Source organism: Marmota flaviventris, chromosome 13 (genome assembly GCF_047511675.1).
Source record: "Marmota flaviventris isolate mMarFla1 chromosome 13, mMarFla1.hap1, whole genome shotgun sequence".
NCBI lineage: Eukaryota > Metazoa > Chordata > Mammalia > Rodentia > Sciuridae > Marmota > Marmota flaviventris.
In genome coordinates this window covers 40,288,165-40,306,639 of record NC_092510.1, presented here as the reverse complement: position 1 = coordinate 40,306,639, position 18,475 = coordinate 40,288,165, and the positions used below count along the sequence as shown (strand labels likewise).

General features: G+C 41.7%; 1 protein-coding gene across 1 annotated transcript in view; it reads right to left on the bottom strand.

Moving 5' to 3' along the window:
* Nucleotides 1-5,560: 5,560 nt before the first annotated feature.
* Slc1a1 (solute carrier family 1 member 1) overlaps nucleotides 5,561-18,475 on the bottom strand; it is a 74,133-nt gene continuing 61,218 nt past the window's right edge. Inside the window, exons 7-12 of the mRNA XM_027943083.2 lie at nucleotides 17,348-17,532; nucleotides 16,050-16,157; nucleotides 13,999-14,121; nucleotides 13,423-13,617; nucleotides 7,910-8,044; nucleotides 5,561-5,877 (exon numbers count right to left, since the gene is read on the bottom strand). Of these exons, the coding sequence (XP_027798884.1) occupies nucleotides 5,631-5,877; nucleotides 7,910-8,044; nucleotides 13,423-13,617; nucleotides 13,999-14,121; nucleotides 16,050-16,157; nucleotides 17,348-17,532 (993 nt within the window). The 3' untranslated portion in view covers nucleotides 5,561-5,630. The remainder of the gene's footprint in view (nucleotides 5,878-7,909; nucleotides 8,045-13,422; nucleotides 13,618-13,998; nucleotides 14,122-16,049; nucleotides 16,158-17,347; nucleotides 17,533-18,475) is intronic.

Below are 18,475 nucleotides of genomic sequence, written 5' to 3'. Positions count from 1 at the left end.
GTGTGATCTTAGCCAAGTTGCTTAAATTAACCTTTCATGCTGGTTTCCTCACCTATAGAAAGGAGATAATAATACTTCCACTTCATGATGCTGTTATGAAATTACATGAGTTATTGTTTAGGTGGTAGGAACAGTGCTTGCCACATCATAACTACAATGCCAATATTTGTCAAGTGAATAAAAATCCTCTGTCCTGTCATTTTTCCTTCTAGTATCACAACATTCCATCCCCTCTTGCCTTCATTCGGGCAGGGAGAAATCTCACTCGATGCCTACAGCTATTAAGTATTAGGTCAACTTCTTAAAGAAATGGGACCCTCACAGTAGAATGGGTAGAGAATAGTGATGGGAGGGGAGGGGAAGAGAGATGGGGATAGGGAGGGCAGCAGAATACAACTGACACTAGGATTGCTGTATGTATACACATGGATGTATAACCAATGTGATCCTGCAATCTGTACACGTGGAAAAATGAGAATTCATACCCTATTTAAATCAAATATATGATATGTCAAGATCATTGTATTGTCTTGAGCAACTAATAAAAATAAATAAATAAATAAAATTTTAAAAAAAAGAAATGGGACCCTTACTTGCCTTAATGTCATTCCTCTGAAAGATAATGATACACCAGAATAGAGTAGGTAGTTGTCTGGCTGGAATAATCTATGAGCGAACTTGTCCTAGGGGCAGAAGAGCAGACTACAGATCCTTGCAGCACAAGTTTGACTTGTTTGCATCTTTAATTTTTTCATCGATTGAAGGTGGCATGTTTTCCTGACTTAACTAACCCCTCCTGTCAGAGTCTTGCTTGGGTTTGTGTGTGTTTAATGTGAAGCTGACAAATTCTTGTCTATTGTAATGTTTCTGGCTAAATGGAAATGGAGGACTAGCTGGGAAGCCCTGGGAGGTAAAGCCAGTTTGGCATGCTGGGAAGACAGAAGTGTTGAGGAAGGGTCAGCCAGTGCTCCTTTGTGGCTAAACTGGTACTTCTTTTATTCATAATATAAGTTTACACAGTAGCACTTCTCTGACATAGTCACACCCACTCTCTTTCCTAAAGACCTGGAAATTTTGTTATCCTCAGATTCAGGTTTTTAGGTCCCTGTTTCCTCACTCCAGTCGGTTCAGACAAAACCTTTCTGCTGGCCTTTTATTATTCTTGCCAAGCTAAGTGATAACCTTAGGAATACAACACAAGGGCTCTTTAAATGAACATTATGTCTACATGCTGGATAGAGGATCAAAGTCATCTTTCAAATATTCATGCCTTCAGCATTTTGTGAGGGCAAGGGGTGCCTTTTCTCTAGCCACTGTGCTCCCAGGATCACTCAATTCATTTCAACCCATCTTACCTTGATCTTGAAATGTACTTTTCTACAGAGTCCTAACAAAATAAAGTAAAACCTGGCTAGAGTCAGATCTCCAAATCCTCCTGACTTCCTCTGGCAGCCAGACCCTTGAATCTGAAGGGCCTAGATGACAACTCTTTTTTGCAGTCTCCAGACACCCAGAAGTGAAAGAAGAGAATGCAATGTCATAAAGCTAATGACTTTTCTGAGTCATGGAGGAATGGCAGCTACCAGAGCCTCTAGTTTGTCATGAATAAGCAGTTTTTTGAAGAGAAAATAGTGTTGGCATTCAAACACTACTGCTCAGGGATTTGATTTTGTATTTTAGTTCCAGGGTCCTTTGCCTCTCTTTTGATACATGGTACTTGTGCAGGTCAGTCTTCTCTCCAGGTAATATCCCGATGGTGCTCTATGGGATTGGAGCTTCCCAGCTCCAGGCAGGTGAGGCCTTCTAGAAATCAAAGGAATGTCTCTGGAAGAGCAATGGCTTTCCTTCCCCACTTTTTCCAACCAGAATAACAAAATGGTATGGATATTTATCTTGTAATTAGGGCCACATTCCCTAATTGCAACAGTGACACTGAAACACTGCAGTAGCAATTGTAGTTGCAACTTATGTTAGCTTTCTGTTACTGTGATGAAATCCCTGAGATTAAGAAAGGGTTTATTTTGGCTCAAGGCTTTGGAGATTTCAGACCATGCTCCATTGGCCCCATTGCTAATGGCAGTGTGATAGATGATGTGGTATATAATGGCAGGAACACATGGCAGAGGAGGCTACTCACCTCATGGTGGCTATGAAGCAAAAAGAGAGACAAGGGTCCAGGGTCCCAATATCCCCTTCAAGGGCATGTTCTCAATGACCTAACTTCTTCCCACAAGGCTCCACCTCCTAAAGTGCCATAGGCTGGTGAACAAACCTTCAGCGAATGGACGTTTGGGGGACACATCCAACAACAGCATATCTCTATGGATCACCCATGTAAATGGGGGAGGAGGGAAAGGGTGTAGGCTATTTTTTCTCCAGGGGCTGGCATAGGGGGTAAGATACTAACAGGGTCTCTGCTAAATACATCCCATACATTTTCTCATTAATACTTAAAGCAATCTCCTGAGGCAAGGATTGTCATTCTTATTACATAGAAGAAGAAATCAAGTCTTAGATTATTAGCAAGGGTCCCAAAGGTGACATGGCATCACAACTGCATCATGCCTACCCATTGTGTTTCACAGTTTGTTGCTGGGCAGTTAAATTCAGAAAATCAGTCCTGTTGCATGGCATCTTCTAGCACTCTTCCAAGCCTCCTCAGGACCATTGCTTATCTCCTCTTGTGGCAGGGAAAATTCTTAAACATCTGTAAAGCCAACACCACTGCTGGCCTACTGTTCTATTATAAACCAAATACATTCCCCGTAGCTATTCTTAGGTGTTTTTTGTTTGTTTGTTTTTGTTTTGTAGATGGACACAATACCTTTTATTTTATTTATTTATTTTATGTGGTGCTGAGGATTATACCCTTACACATGCTAGGCAAGATCTCTACCACTGAGCTACAACTCCAGCCCTAGAGGTATTTTTTAAATAAAAGTCCTTGTACCCAGAGGGCTTCCAAATATTTGTTGAAAAAAAAATAACCATTTTCCAGAGCTAATAAAAACATCCTCTGTCCCTGAGTATACTCTGGGCAAGATCAAAATCATATGGAGGTCCTCTGCTCAGGTGCACCAATTCTTCCAAACAAATCTCTCTGAGGACTTGTGTTGTTGGGTATTCCCCGCATGATGCAATCAAAAGAAACATTCCTGATTTCCTTTGGCCAGATAGTGATAAGCATTCATACACTGTCTTCTTTCAGTGGGGCCCAAGGCTCTGTCTGTACCTTTGATGTCTATCATGAGTCCACCATGTCCTACAGAACACAGTCATGACTCAAGTGTTCCACACAGGACAGTGCCGTCCCTTCAAAGAGCACTGTCAGCCCAGCCTTTAGCTGGGTTGTATTAGTCATATTTCAGATGGCAGGACTGGTTCTTCCTTGAAACCAAGTCACCATCCTCTTGAGATAAGCCTGTCTCCTATTAATTTCCAACAAAGGTCTATTTACATCTCTGTCACAAAATATGAGCACAGCTGTTCATAATGGCACTGTATTTCAACTATGTAACACTCACTGGTTCACATGAAGGTTATATTTTCTCAGGTCAGGCTTTTTCATTTTGGGGTTGTTTAAAGGTTTTGAAAACAATATACTGTGTACAATCTGACTCAGCTGGCCACATCTCCACCTTCCCACATCCACCCGGGTAAGATAAACGAACAGATACAAGGAAGGAGGAAAAGGCCAGGAAGAAAGAATGAAGGAAATGTTTATTGAGACTGAAATGGAACACTGTTTCTTCTATGAGTTAACAGCACAGTGTGTTAACAGGCTGGTTACAAACTCCAAAACAAAGATGACCCATAGTTCATGAAGAGCTCTGCCAACTCTGGTGCCACTAATTGGAGCCACCTGATAAGAGGATAGAACCATTCAGTCCAAAAATACATTAATGATTCAACTCCATTTATATTTAGATTTAATTCCTATTAACAGTACCAATATTTGCATTTTAAAATTCACACTGAGTTTCACTTTGATGTTTACATGGCAATTTCAGTATTATTTTCTTGTAGATTTCAGGTACAGGTGGTCAATACTATTTACTTTTCTGCTATCTTTGGCACAATCTCTGGTTTCTAAAATATAAAAGTACAGGTTTAGGTTGGCTACACAATATTGCAAAACATGACTATTTGGGATCTATCTCCATGTAAGTACAAGTTCATGTTAAGCATTATTTACAAGATGGGATCTGAAGTACAGACTCTAATAAGCTATCTTCCTTCATTAGCAGAAGAATGACAAGTAGAGAATTTTAATGATCAGGGCCAAGATTACTAGTTAGAACAGTCCTCTCTGGAGGAGGAGACAAGTGTTGGAGGAGGAGACAAGTGTCAGAGGATGGAACAATTTCCCCTGAACCATTTATGTTGTGGGATTGATTTTGCAAGAATCCAGGGTAGGGATGGCTGTTTTAGGCAATGTGTCTTGTTCAACTTCTGGAATCTACATTAAAATACAACTTAGCTGGTAGCTCGCCATTGTTGTCTGGGCCCTGATGGATTAAAAAAAAATCCAAGGGCAGCAAAATACTGGCCTCTTTAAGTGGGTGTGAGTGAACTTGGAAGGATGAAGCTTTCCAGTCAGATCCAAGCAAGTCTAGCCTTCTGGGAAAACATCTTTGCACATCATCTTGTAGAGGGCTGGTGTGGATTTCCTCCAGAAAACGCAAAAAGTCTGTGAACTGTAAATGAATGGCTATGCCACCCTGGAGTATCACCATAGTACATCTCTGCTTTAAGGCTGACACACAGATGTGAAGTGATCAAACAACATGATTTCTCATTCTAGTGCTCCTGAGAAAGGAGTTCTGATAAGCCGTGAAGCAGACCTGGGTTGGAATTGTGGTTATTCAAGTACAAGGAAAGTTCCTTATTTCACATTGACAGTTTAATCCTGATCTCTGTCTTGTAAATTATATGAAAATAATAAATATATACATATATATAGTTCTATACTGAACACTGGGTTAACAGTTACCAGCGTCCCAATACAGTACATTGAATAAAGAACCCTTCTCCCTAAATGCTATGTCCATGTTAAAGTTAAAACTGTTATTGCAGAACTGTGCTGGTCTGTTTTGTTTTGTCTTCCAAAACAGTGTCTTTGAAACTGGCTGGAGATGAGTTCAAAATGGACAATTTGGCACATTGACCAGGTGGGGTTGTTCAGATGCATTAGAATCTATAAAAAGTGAGAAGTCAAAGGAAATCCATGCCAATAGAAAGTCTGAGTAAAAATTTGTAACCAATGACAGAAATTTTTAAAAACCCCAAATCACTGATTATGCATGAGAAAGCAATCTCTCTTCCACATCTGTTACCTAATTCTAAAAAGTTATTACTTCATATACTTCCAAACTTTGTTTTATAGAAATTTTCAAACCCAGATAACACAACTTTCTTTTAATCAATTTCCTTTTATCTTACCCCAACCCCAAATCCCAAAACCCAGAGAACAAAGGCTATGAAGCCAAATATAGAAAATAATCTGGAGGTCTGTTTATCAAACTACATGTACAATTGACCATTAGCGTTTCTCTTCATGTTTGAATTCGCTAAGAGATGACTCTCATGGAGATGTCCTTCATCACTCCAGTCATCTGAAGCCAAGGGCTCTAGAACTGTGAGGTCTGGGTGAAAGAGATAGTGTCGGACTTGTCCACTGCGAAGCCTCCATTGACATAGGACTTCTTAGTATCTGAGTCTTCATTATCCAGTATTGTGGATTCCAAGGCAAAGGGATTCACAATGTTGACTTCGGATGAAACATCCATCTGCTCCAGCTCCTTCTTAGAGAGCTTTTCTACAATGCCAGTCCCAAATGCATCACCGAGGACATTGACCATGGTCCTGAACCGGTCCCTGGGGAAGAGACAGGAAAGTCAGGCAGAGGGCTCAGATTTGACTTTCCTTCATCACTGACAGGACAAAGGAAAGGACTGATATGTTTGGTTAAGATTTAAATCAATACAGAAAATTCTGTCTTCATGGCTGGCTGGCTGGAGGTGCCTCACAGGCCTGGGGCAGAAGGGTATTCTAAAGCCACAGAAAGAACAAACAGGCTCCACTGGGTCTGTGCACCCAATAGGTAGCAATGTCTTCCCTAAATCTCCTAAAGTTCTCTTTTCTTCTTCCAAAGAAATATGAATATAGTCTCCACAGAGATGTTTGGAGGACTGAGGGAAACTCATGATTTATCCAGATTAAATGCAACTGACATTATGGGTTCTCTTTTGGCTAAGTGAGAGAACTTATGCCTCTCTCTCTCTCTTACTTTTTCCTTTCCTGGTGTATTTGTTTCTTTACCAAATGAATCTTGTTCTATGAGTAAGCTACCAGGAACATGGCAGAGCACAGGTTCAGAAAATACAGGTCAGCCCAGGAATGGATTCTCCTTGAGGCAACTGCAGCCAGTCCTAACTTCTGGACAGCCTAGTGAAGAGGCTGATGGCAGGACAGTCTGAAGACAAGGCCTACTGGGGAGGGGAGTATCAATTTTGACACTGGAGCTTTGATGGCAGGAAATGTGTACATAGGTATTCCTGTGAAAATGATACCCGTGGGAAGGAAAAGGCCACAAGTGTCTACACATATCCACTCTGCATGCCATTCTGCTATTTAGAGCAAGGCCACGGATTGAAATGGCCCTAGTTTCTTTCTATCCCATGACTTCAGATTGGATTTTTGGTTCATCTGGCTATCATGACAGTGAAGGTCCCTGGTTTCAGGAAGAACTAGGGGAAGGAGAAGAGGGTAAATCCATCATTACCAATGGAAGGAAAAACTAAAGCTTACCTCAGTGGTATGGTATTTTTGCAAGAAGGGCACCATTTCAGTTGGCTTATTAAGGCCTGGTGAATGTTGAGGGGACTGTGTATGGGACAGCTTCCAGGCTAGATGCAGGGTTCGGGACATACCTAGAATGTCTCTGCTTCCTTTCCTCCATCTCACCTGCAACCTACAAACCATGCAGCACTGGACTTCCCCGTCAACCCCACCGGCTCTAAGTTAAAGGTTCAATGTGGAGATTACACTTACCCTGAGGGTCAGGGGATGGAGCCAGACCTAGGTGCTGGAAGTGGACAACCAGGATAAGTCCCAGAGCCAGGCTAGTTCCAACTTTAACTTTGGAATCACAGAAGGCCCATTCTCACTCTCATGCTCTGCTGTATTTTGTGTGTGTGTGTGTGTGTGTGTGTGTGTGTGTGGGTGAGAGAGAGAGAGAGAGAGAGAGAAGTTGTTTGGGGCCTTAATTCATCTGAATTGTAGCAATAAAATTTGCCATATTTTGAGTATGTACTGTCTATTAGATGTGATTCTAGACACTCAATTCACATGAACTCACTTGGTCAATGGCAGAATTTCTCCTGTCTCACAGATAATGCAAATGGCTCTCAGAGAGGTTAGGGAACTTGCTTAAGCTCAAAAGCTAATAAGACATCAGATGAAGATTCAAACCCAAGTCAAGCTTACCCCAAAGTCTTTGCTCACACAATTGCCCCTGTCATCTCCAAAGATGCTTGATAAGATGCACAGATTTTAAACCAGGACATGGTGCCAAATCAGGTTAGGAGAAGCCAGGATGGACAGGGGCCTTTTCCTGGCTTCTTCACCATTTTATCCTATGTTTATCTTCTTCCACACCCAGCTTCTAATCTTGAGTATCACTGGTATAATGAGGTAATGGGGCTTACTGGCTTTTTAAAATCACTATTTAAAGTTAGGAGGAGTTAATTTTTAAGCATGTTATCAGATAGCCTGGTCAGAGGGAAATTAAAGCAGCAACAGATGGCTCATTAGGCAATCTAAGCAGGGATGATGGCAGCCTGCAGACTGTGAATGGTAGGAAGCTGCCTGCTCATCTGGCTGAGGCAGAGCATTTATTCCAACTCACAGGAGCCAGTCGACAGCGACGATCAGGGTGACATCCTCGGCAGGCAGGCCCACAGCACTCAGCACGATCACCATGGTCACCAGGCCAGCCTGGGGCACACCAGCAGCTCCGATGCTTGCAGCTGTGGCTGTGATGCTGTAGTCAAAACACACCAGCAGAGAGGAGTTAGACCCAATTTCTCCACTTAATGTCCCTGGTCTGAAATGGTCTCCGTGGGTGTTACTGCTCTGCCCTGAAATTGGGCAGGCAGAATCTGTTATCTGTTAAGCACCAGCTCTGCCTCATTATAGGATGAGTGTTGCAGGGGACTGAGAGAAGCATGATGCCAGGTTCTGACAGGAGGAGATATGGCAAGGACATATAGAAGAACTGCTTGAGTGGCAGCAAAAATGAGCCTGAGAGTTATTCAAGAGGAGGGCAAGAGTTTACCAACAGGGGTGTTTATAGAAGGTTTTATCTATCTACCCATGCATCCACCCAAAGTTCCAAGTACCTCTCCGTCTGCTGTCTTCCTCCCTTCTACTCACCTTCCCAGTCATTTACTGAATATCTAATGTGTTCCAGGAATTTAAGTTGCCTTGAAGGATTAGTATAGGTAGTGGCAGGGTAGGTAGACAAAGGCATTTTGAGTGCAGCAAAGGAATGAGCAATTGTTAAGCAGGTTTTATGCACTTTATGGACATCACAAGACTCTTGTCTCTCAGAGGTTTCAGGGCACTGAATTGAGAAAGACCAAGACTCCTGTCCAAAGTACAAGAATTTATTCCTGACTGCTCCTTTTGCCAGTGGATGCTCTTTGTGCAAAAAGAAGCGAGATCTGGAATCCAGAAAAGGCAGGGAAATGAACTTTATTACCATGTATTTAAAAAGATCTCTCTTGGGGATATATGTGGTACTAGGGGTTTTTCATCAGCAGCATCTTTCATATTTTAATTGGATCATTGTGGAGGAAATCAAGGCTCACCATGCCCTGAAAAGTCCCTTGGTTTGGATGAGCATGAGAGCACAGCCACAACACTTTCTGGAGACATGGTCTTGCCCTTGGGCCAATGAACTGCTGCCAAGAAGTCACTGGGTGGAAAGATAAAAATATAGGAACTGCAATTTAAACCAGAAGAATCCCGAATTTAAGCTACAAACCCATATTCTAGTGAGCTCTAAAGTCTCAGTTCTTAGGCAACTGATTCTACTGCCCATTCATCTGCCTAGTGATAAGCTGTCAGGGTTTAAGGAGTGGTTAAATGCAGTCCAGAGTTTTTTGATGATTATGTTATTCCCTCAGTGGCTGTGGCCCCCAATTTGTGGGGCTGTACCAATTTCTCTAAAAGTTTCAAGCTTTGCATAATTCTTTAGATCTGTTCTGACCTAAGTACTCTTTGGAAAACCCAATTTTATTTCAATGCTGGTTGAATTGAATGAATCAATGGGTTTTCTTTGTCAGAAGTGATTTGTGCCCAGACCCTCTGATCCCTCTTGGAAGCCTCAACATGTTATTGTTAACCAAGTCCCTATAGCCTGAGGCTGGACTGGAAACTCAAAATCCACTGAGCCAAAGAAAACTCTGCCCTTGAGCCTTCACGTTGTTTGCTAAATGTCAGCAGTCTGACTGGCTTTGGTCTGAAATTTGGAACTATACATAACTATAAGCAGGAAAAATATAAAATTCTATTCCTGCTATTTGAACATATACTACTTTGGCTGAGAGGACTTTCATTCTCTAAGGTACAAAGTTCTTTCCTAGCACCAAGGTTTAGTTTTAAGGACAGGCCATTTTTTAACTCAGTCCAACATGATTGCAGGTTGGGTGTGAATTGTAGTGAATAAAGGTTTGGGAATCAGACACACCTGGGTTATACTTCTGGCTCTGCCATTTTACTCACAGTTTTAATGGGCAGGTTACTTCTCTGAATCTAAATTCCTTGACAGTACTATGATGCTGCTCTGAAGATGAATCCGGGCAAATCATCTGGGATAGTAGATTTATAACATGCCATTTCTGCTGCTAATTTTTCAGCCTCTGTTGTTGCCACTGCTAGCACTAATAATAATGTCACTATGACGACAAGCAAAAACACAGGTTGAGCATCCCTAATCTGAAAAATCCAACATCTAAATGCTCCAGGATTTGAAACTTCATTTGATCACTGACACGATGCCACAAGTAGAAAATTCCACACCTGATCTCATATGAGGGGTCACAGTCAAAACACAGGCACAAAAGAATACTGTGAATATTTATAAGGTATACATGAAACTTCAATGAAGTTTGTGTTTGTACACTGATTTACTCCTAAGCTATCTCATTATGTATATGAAAATATTTCAAACTCCCAAATCCCAAACACTTCTGGTCCCAAGCAGTTTTGACAAAGGATATTCCACCTGTGCTATTATAACAAACGCAACTACTACTATTGGTACTTTTTTCTTGTGAGCCTTTCTAGGCCCCCAATCCTGTAATTATCTGTTTTTATAAGATAATTTATCCTATTTTCAATCAGTTATAGCCTGTGATAAGTGAATATTAGATAAAAAGATACCACAAAACGATGGTATCTATGTTATTTGATGTTCATCCCACAAAAAGAAATGTACTGTGTATGGGTCTAAAAGTTTTTAACCATTAGCCATGTGAGCTATAACTGTAACCTATAAAGTTAAAGCTAACTTTTATTTGCCAGGTAGAGCCAGAGAGGACTTTTTAAGTCAATGATTACTTTGGACTTCACAGTTGTTATGGTTCTGAGACACTAGTTATCAGCAAGTCTGACTGAAGATTTGCCAGAACAGGGAGGGAGGTTTTAATGTGATTTTGCTAGTTAGCTTCTTAGGCCCACAGTTGATTCCTCTAGCAGACAGGTTTTAAAAAAATGTTAGAAAGATCTATAAAATGTATGACTAAGGAAAAGGGAGGGGATTCATTAAAAAGTGGCCAGTACACTTGAGAGCCACCACCTCATACAACCACTCCTTGGAGCCGTTTAGTGCAAACTCTTGATTCCCCAGGCCAGGCTGAGGGAGATGGGGAAAGACACTTGGAAATGTAAAAGCAGCAACTGCTGAAGCACAGGGGACAGGTGTAGAGCAGGAACTTTCTCCGGCATGATTGAAGGTCTTAATTTAACACAGTCTCTGCTGTTGTAAGTACAGGACTTTACTGAAGCTCTTTTGGCACAGCCTTCTTCTTTTTTTTTTTTTTTAGTTTAAGATGGCCTTCACATGTGCTAGGCAAGTGCTCCACCACTGAGCTACAACCTTGGTCCCTGGCACAGGCTTCTTTAGCCACTCACACTTCATAGATTATGCAGCATTTGTCTACTACCTCCTACTCCCACCAGCTGACGTGCTAAATGATATATATATTTTAGTACTTTTTTAGTTGTAGATGGACACGATGCCTTTATTTTTGTTTATTTATTTTATGTGGTGCTGAGGATCAAACCCAGTGCCTCACCTGTGCTAGGAGAGCACTCTACCACTGAGCCACAATCCAAGCCCCTCCAAATGATACATTTTGCACTTGTTTTCAGTGAATTTCAGGCAAATAGCAATAGTTTATAGGGTTGAGGAGGAGGTTTTTAAAAATGTACTAAATTAGAACATTGTCAGTTAATGAACTCCTTATCCATAGAATTTATGTCTATGTTGTGGACACAACAGTTAATTAACTCTAAAAGGTTGAGAGTCAATCCTGAGTGGGCCTAGGGACTAAGTTTCATATTACAAACTGAACTAAATGGTTACCTCTAATCCAAGCCTGTCGCTCCACTCCGACATACTGCTGTCCAAAAGAACTTTTGGCAGTGATGGAATTGTAATACAGCTGTGCTATTTAATTCAGTCAGCCATTGGCCACACATGACTGGTAACAACCATATTGGTCCTAAAGAAACAACTCAAGATTTACTAATGATATTTCTACTACCTGATTGAGCAGACAGACTATTTTGGTTCTCATTCGATGAGAATTCTCTTTAGCATCTGACTCTGTGAATCATTTTCAACCTTGAAAAATCTTCTTTGGGTTTTCATGATAACATGATTCTTGGCTCTCTCCCATCACTCTGTTCCTTCCCACTCTCTCTCTCTTGAATTCTCCCTTTTTTTGTCTGCGTCTAATATTAGAATTTTCCAAGGCTCAGCCCTAATTGTCTTCTCTATATACTCTCCCTATGCAATGCCTTCCATTCCTAACATTTATGTGCTCCCTGTGTAGGCACTAAGCATTTTATATGCATCATCCTACTTCATCATTACTACTTGAATAAATTGTAGGCACTATTATTATCATTTTACAGGTGAGAAAACAAGAAAGCTTAGAGAAATCAAGTCTTTTGCCTGCGGTCACAACTAATCATAGTGTCGCTGAGATTTGAACAGACACCTGACTTGTGACCTACTTGTTTGATGACCACCATTAAGATGATTGCCCTGACTTCCATTTCTCAGTCCAGACCTGCATTTCTCACTGTATATTTCCTTAAAATCTTAAAGGCTTTCAAATTCAATGTGTCAAAATATAAACTCTTTATTTTCTCCTTATTCTTGTTTCTCTCATGCTAGTCCCTGTTATGATAAGCCCCATCCATCAATCCAGAACCATCCATCAAACCTGGGAGTCATACTAGTCTCCCTCTGAATCCAACTGATAACTCTTCAATTTATTAGCTCCTTTCCATCCCCAGTGTACTCAGTGCCTTGTTGTAGGCCTTTTAAGACCTTACTCAGACCGCTCCAAATGGCCTCTAACTGGTCTTCTAGCTTGGGGTCCCTGTCTCCATCCAATCCATCCACTGCATTGGCAGTTACCTATCTAAAATGCAAATCTGTTCATAATATTATAAACGATCTAAGACCCTTCTATGAGCATCCCATACAAAGCCTTTCATCAGATAACCCCTTTCTCCTCATCCTTTCATGTTTTTCATGTTATACTCCTTATGTCAGCCACACCAAATAATCTGTACTCAGTAACTAGGTCATGGCTATATCACAATTCCTGAATAAACTATTTTTGCTACCCAAAGCTCTAAAGTGTCTTTCTTCACCTAAATTCTTACTCCTCATCTCATATTCAGCTACATTTCCCCCTCTTCCAGGAAGCCTTCCCCCACCTTCCCAGGTAGAGCTGATCCTTCTTTCTTTGGTACCCTCTGTAACCACCACAGCAAGTTCTGGATAACTGCTATCACAGATATCAGCTCTCACTTGGTTACCTATTCCCCATCCACCAAGGGCCCTTAGAAAGCAGAGACTAGACTCTATTCAACCTTGAGTCTTTGGTGCCCCCTCTGTGCCTACTTTGAACTGAGCACAGAGTGGTGCTCTGGCTAGCCAGACCCTGAAACAGAAATCTTGTATACCACAAGTCCACTACTTATACTTCATCTTGGGAAGAAACTTGGTAGGCCAAGAAAAAACATCACTGGGCCATTCTTGATCTCCCTTCATAGACCATTTTACTTGAGGCAATTCCTATAACAGTGATGCAAAAGAGTGACACCAGGCCCCACCTGATAGTGATGATCTGCCCAATGCCCAAGTCTAAGTCATTCAACTGCGCAATAAACACAGCTGCCACTGCTTCATAGAGTGCAGTCCCATCCATGTTGATTGTGGCACCAACGGGCAACACAAATCTAGTGATCCTCTTGTCCACCTGGTTTTTTTCTTCGGCACAGCGGAAGGTGACAGGCAGTGTGGCTGAACTGTGTGATATAGAGAGAAAAGAACTTATGGTCTTAGGATGGTGGTGCTCAATCCCCACCTGAAAAGACACATCTCTTCCACAAAAGTAAAGAAAGGACCCAAAACAGGTTGGTATTGTGGCCAGTCCAGGGATCCGAAGGTGCTGTGTCCACCACTGCCCCCAGTGATTCTAGAACTCCTCCCTGGCTGCAGGCCATGCTGAGGGCAGGAGATATTCAACAGTGTGAAGAAATATGGTGAGGATGGGGCAGAGAATATGGAAGTCAACTCTCAAGTTAAAGGTAGGTACAAAAAACACAGGCTGGAGTCTGCTCCATCAAGTGAGGGTTGAGCTAGTAAAGTGTGGCCTGAGGCTTCTTCTAGAAACCTCTTATAGTTACCTGGAAGAGATCATGAGAGCTGTCAGGAGAGCCTGGGCCATACCCATGGCAAATCGGAAAGGGTTCTTCCGGACGACTATGAAATATATCAGTGGGAGAATTACAATGGAGTGGATGGCAAGCCTGTAAACAAGAGGGAAAAGTTTCAAAGATAATACTCTCTTACTTCACTCTTTTTTTCAAATAGTTTTTAAAAAGTATGACGTTGTTCAGCTTTCCTAAAGACCCAATGAGAAAATGAGAAGTTGCCTAGGAAATATATGTTCCCATGCTGCAGATGAGGATGTAGGGGCCTATTCAGTAAATGAAGCATCTGGTCAAAGTTAATGACAAATTCAGTAGCCGAATATAAATTTCAGAGCTCACAGAACAGAGTTATATCATGCTGAAATGCTCCTGTCTGTGTGATTCCTGGTTTTGAATTATGACTTCTCTAAGACTCAGCTAAATTTCCCCCTCCTTCAGGAAACATCCAGTTACTTTCCCAGGAAAAGCTTACCCTTTCTTACTTGGCACTCTCTTTATCCCCTACTGTGATACCTCATTATAGCCCTTGTCACAGTCTCTACCTTCTCTGTCCCCTGGGCTCTGCAGTTATTTTGCTGGATGGTACTCACTGTGTAAGAGGGCGTTCAGAGTGGCTATAAGGAAAAAGTCCCTCTTCTTCCACAGTTGTACTTTAGGACTGGCCCCCTTTACTAGCCTTACCTTCTCAAATTGTACCTTATTTTACATGGAAATAAATAGCGTACCCAAAATAGGGGGCTTAAGAAATGAGACTCATTTGATGGATGGCATGCATGTGTAAGTGGCAACCTAAGAATTTACAGATCAGTTATACAAGGTTGAAATGATAAGAAATGGGCACTGCAAATACCAATCCTGGAAGTTTGGAGAGAGGGTCTTCTCAATACAGAGCTTATACCTAAGAACTGTGAATTCTTAGCTAGGACTTTTAGTTTTCTGTTAGAAGCCTAGAGAAGGCAAGAGAAAAGAAACCAGCATAACTCCATTAAGAAATGGCTTAGTGTCACAAGCCTCAGTTACATCACTGCCAAGAGTTTGATCCTGGTCCTGCATGTTTCAGCGGTCCCAGAGCAAGGCTGGCCTCTGGTGAGGCCAAGGCCCTGCCTCCCTGACCTCTGTGGCCTGGAGATTTGACGCTGATCCCCACACTATAGGAACCCAGGCTGCTTCTGTGTTAGCTGACAGGGCTGTGCTTTTGGCAAACACAGATTATGAACCAAAAGCTGTGCAATGGAAACCCCAAGGCAATTGAGTTCCAAAAGGTGAGCCAATTCCTCAAGTTGGGTGTTTGACCTGTGAGAGTCAAATCAATGTCATTTCCTCATTCCCTTGCTCCATATGTTTTAGCATATATGAAGTATCTTGCTCTTGGATGGGTGTTTGGGGGCACCCTCTGTAATCTACCCCACTGCATTTCTTCTCAAGGAACCATACCAATATCCCCACTCCCTTCCTATTTGTGGCTTCTAAAAAGCCCCACATGATTCCAACTAGCCTGACGATTTCCCCATCACCATCCCCAATACACTGAGGACTCAGGGCAGGGAGTAGCTACCAGCCTCAGTGACAGCATTTGAACCAACCTGTTCTCCTGCTCCTACTTGCTCTGATTTAATTTCATTTAGGCCCTTCTTAATTTCTTTCCACTTCAGGGTATGTGGGGGGCAATTCCTACCTGCTCGGTTAGTTTATGTTCTTGAGAAAGTAATGGGCAGGAGACAGCCAAAAGAGGCTACGAGTGGGTTTCTCTCTTGTTTAAAAAATGATTTAAACACAACCAATAAAGGCAGTGGTAAAGCCTGGTCCAGGCTGTTCTGCCAAAAGCTGGCAATTAGCACAGTGTGAGCCACCTACAGTACAGCTGTTAAAGGGCAGCCCTGCTCACTGCTCTCTTATCTCTAAACTATCTTTTCCTGTACTTATGAGAGAAGCCGACCTTAACCAACCAAACCCCAGTCTCTCTGCAGCAATCCTATTGAACCCAGTTGAAGGTTCTGTTTTTTTTTCTCTTGAATCAGACATACCCACTCAGGACAGTAGCCATGTAAAGACCCAGCTTGCGGAATATTTCCCAGTCTTCAACTTCTATGATCTTCCCAGCAATCAGGAACAAAATACCAAGTGGCATGTAACTAGAAAGTAAGCACAACAAAGACCCAATTCCATCACTAGGGTTTTCTCAGGCTGGGATTATTGGGGAGGAAACAAGCCAGTGCATGCACCCCAGCTTGCAACTGGAAGTACAGAAGACATGGTTGCAGGACAGCAAGTGCTCATCTTCGAGTCCTGGGCAGACTAATGGCTCTAGTTTCCAGTACCTGCAAGCAAGCACCTTGCACTCTACCCACCCAAACTACTGCAAGGGTATTTTGCAAATATGACATAAATATGCAGTGAGATTGGTGCATACCCCATACCATATACACCCCCACATCCTACTGATTGTCACATCTGCTTAGCCCATTTGAGCTCCACTCATCCCTACAAAATAAGGATGCTAAGCTCTTTCTAGCCATGGCATCTCATTTCTCAGGTGCCAGCAATTGAAGCAACGGTAATAACAGTGGAAGTGGTCACCATATGTCTATTTGTGGAGCTCTCATTAGATCTTGTGTTGGGGAAAGTATTTTACATGCATCATCTCACTTAATGTTCTTCCAACCCTGAGGTTAGGTTTTATTACTTTTTTTTTTTAACAGATAATAAAGCTGAGGGTTTTACAGGATTAAGTGGCTTGCCTGTCTGTTATTACTGAACACTTTACATCACTGTCAATGTCCTTTGGGGTTAAATAATGTTGAACCAATTCCATGTGAGATACATGAGGCAGAGATCTCCCAGGAAATGTGGACTTTCTGGCATCTCAGTGACAGGGCGGATACTTAGGTGGTGTCTCTGGGATGCTCAGATGGCAGTTTTCCTTTGAGTGAGCTAGTGGCCCTGCTGTAGCATTTTTGATGTTTTGAACCTCATTTCTGCATGGGGCCTAAGAAGGAAAAGCACCCTGAAAGCACCCTCTGTTCTGATCTGCGAGGAGCTCTTCCAGATCATCCCTTTAGGAGCACTTCTCACCTGAGTGTTGGTTGGGTGCAAGATGACCTGCCAGGACTTTGAGGGAAAAGACAGTGGCTGATAGCTAGACATTTATTAATGAACTACCTACTGAGGAGTATATGGAGCTATTTCATACTCCAGTGTCTTGATTTCTAATGTCTCCATCTCCAAGAGGAGACGAGTTGAGGAACATAAGCCTCATCTTTCTAATTTTGAGGATACAGAGTTTTTAGGAGAAGCAAAATGGTCTCAAATAGTGTCTGCTCACCACATAATGATCTGAACAATTTTCATGGTTGCGTCACTCAAGGCGTTGAAGAAATCCACCAGAATCTGTCCCTTTTCTCCCATTTTTCCAATGACAAGTCCGAAGACGAGGCAAAAGATAATCAAGCCTAGAACATTTATGCCATCTGAATACATGCCCACGATTCTGTATTCCTTTGTTTTGTTCTGTGGATCAAAACAAAGAAAATATATTGATACATGATGATAATCACAGTGATCTATTAGAGTCGATAATACTTTAGGAAATATAATAATTATTAAAAACCCTACACAAGTATCAAATCCCCTCCCCCAATGAAATTTAAAGTCCCCCCTTTTATTTTATTTTTTTTAATATTAAAGCCTGACTATACAGCTTAGTCTTTTATTTATTTATTTTTTTATGTGGTGCTGAGGATAAAACCCAGTGCCTCACACATGCGGGGTGAGCGCTCTACCACTGAGCTACAGCCCCAGCCCCCCTCCCTTTTCTTAACAAGTCCATATTTTAATATTTTTTCTGAAGATTTATAATTCTATTTTTTTTTAATTTTTGTTATAAATTTTAGAATCAGAGCACTTTTCAGGGTTATTTAAACTACTAGCTACATTTGGAGTTCGTTTTTAAAGAAAGATGGGAATTAATAACACAGGAAGCACAAACTACCATCTGTTTTATCCTGATAATGAAGCACAGGAACATTTTTCACTGTCTCTGTTCTTGTATGACCAACAGGATTTTAGAGATAGATATAAAATTAGCCAGATACCTACTACAATGAGCCATTTCTTCAATTTATCCTGAGTAAAAATACCCTGAGATTCACTGAGAGAAAACATAATCTGACTGGTGCAAACCAGGGTGATAAAGAATTAGGTTAACAAGCCACTGGGGTATCAGTCATTTCTTATTTATGATGAAACAAATATTTATGGAGCAGCTAGAGTGTTCTAACTGCATTGGCTATAGTGCAAGGCCTTAAAATTCAGCTGGAGAGATGAGACCAACTGTGAGAAACATGAGCCAATAGCAAAATGGTGTGTAATTAAAGACACAGCCAAGCTATGAGTTACAAGCATCACACAGAGACTGGGACATGAATGAGGACTTCGAGGTTAGGGAAAGCTA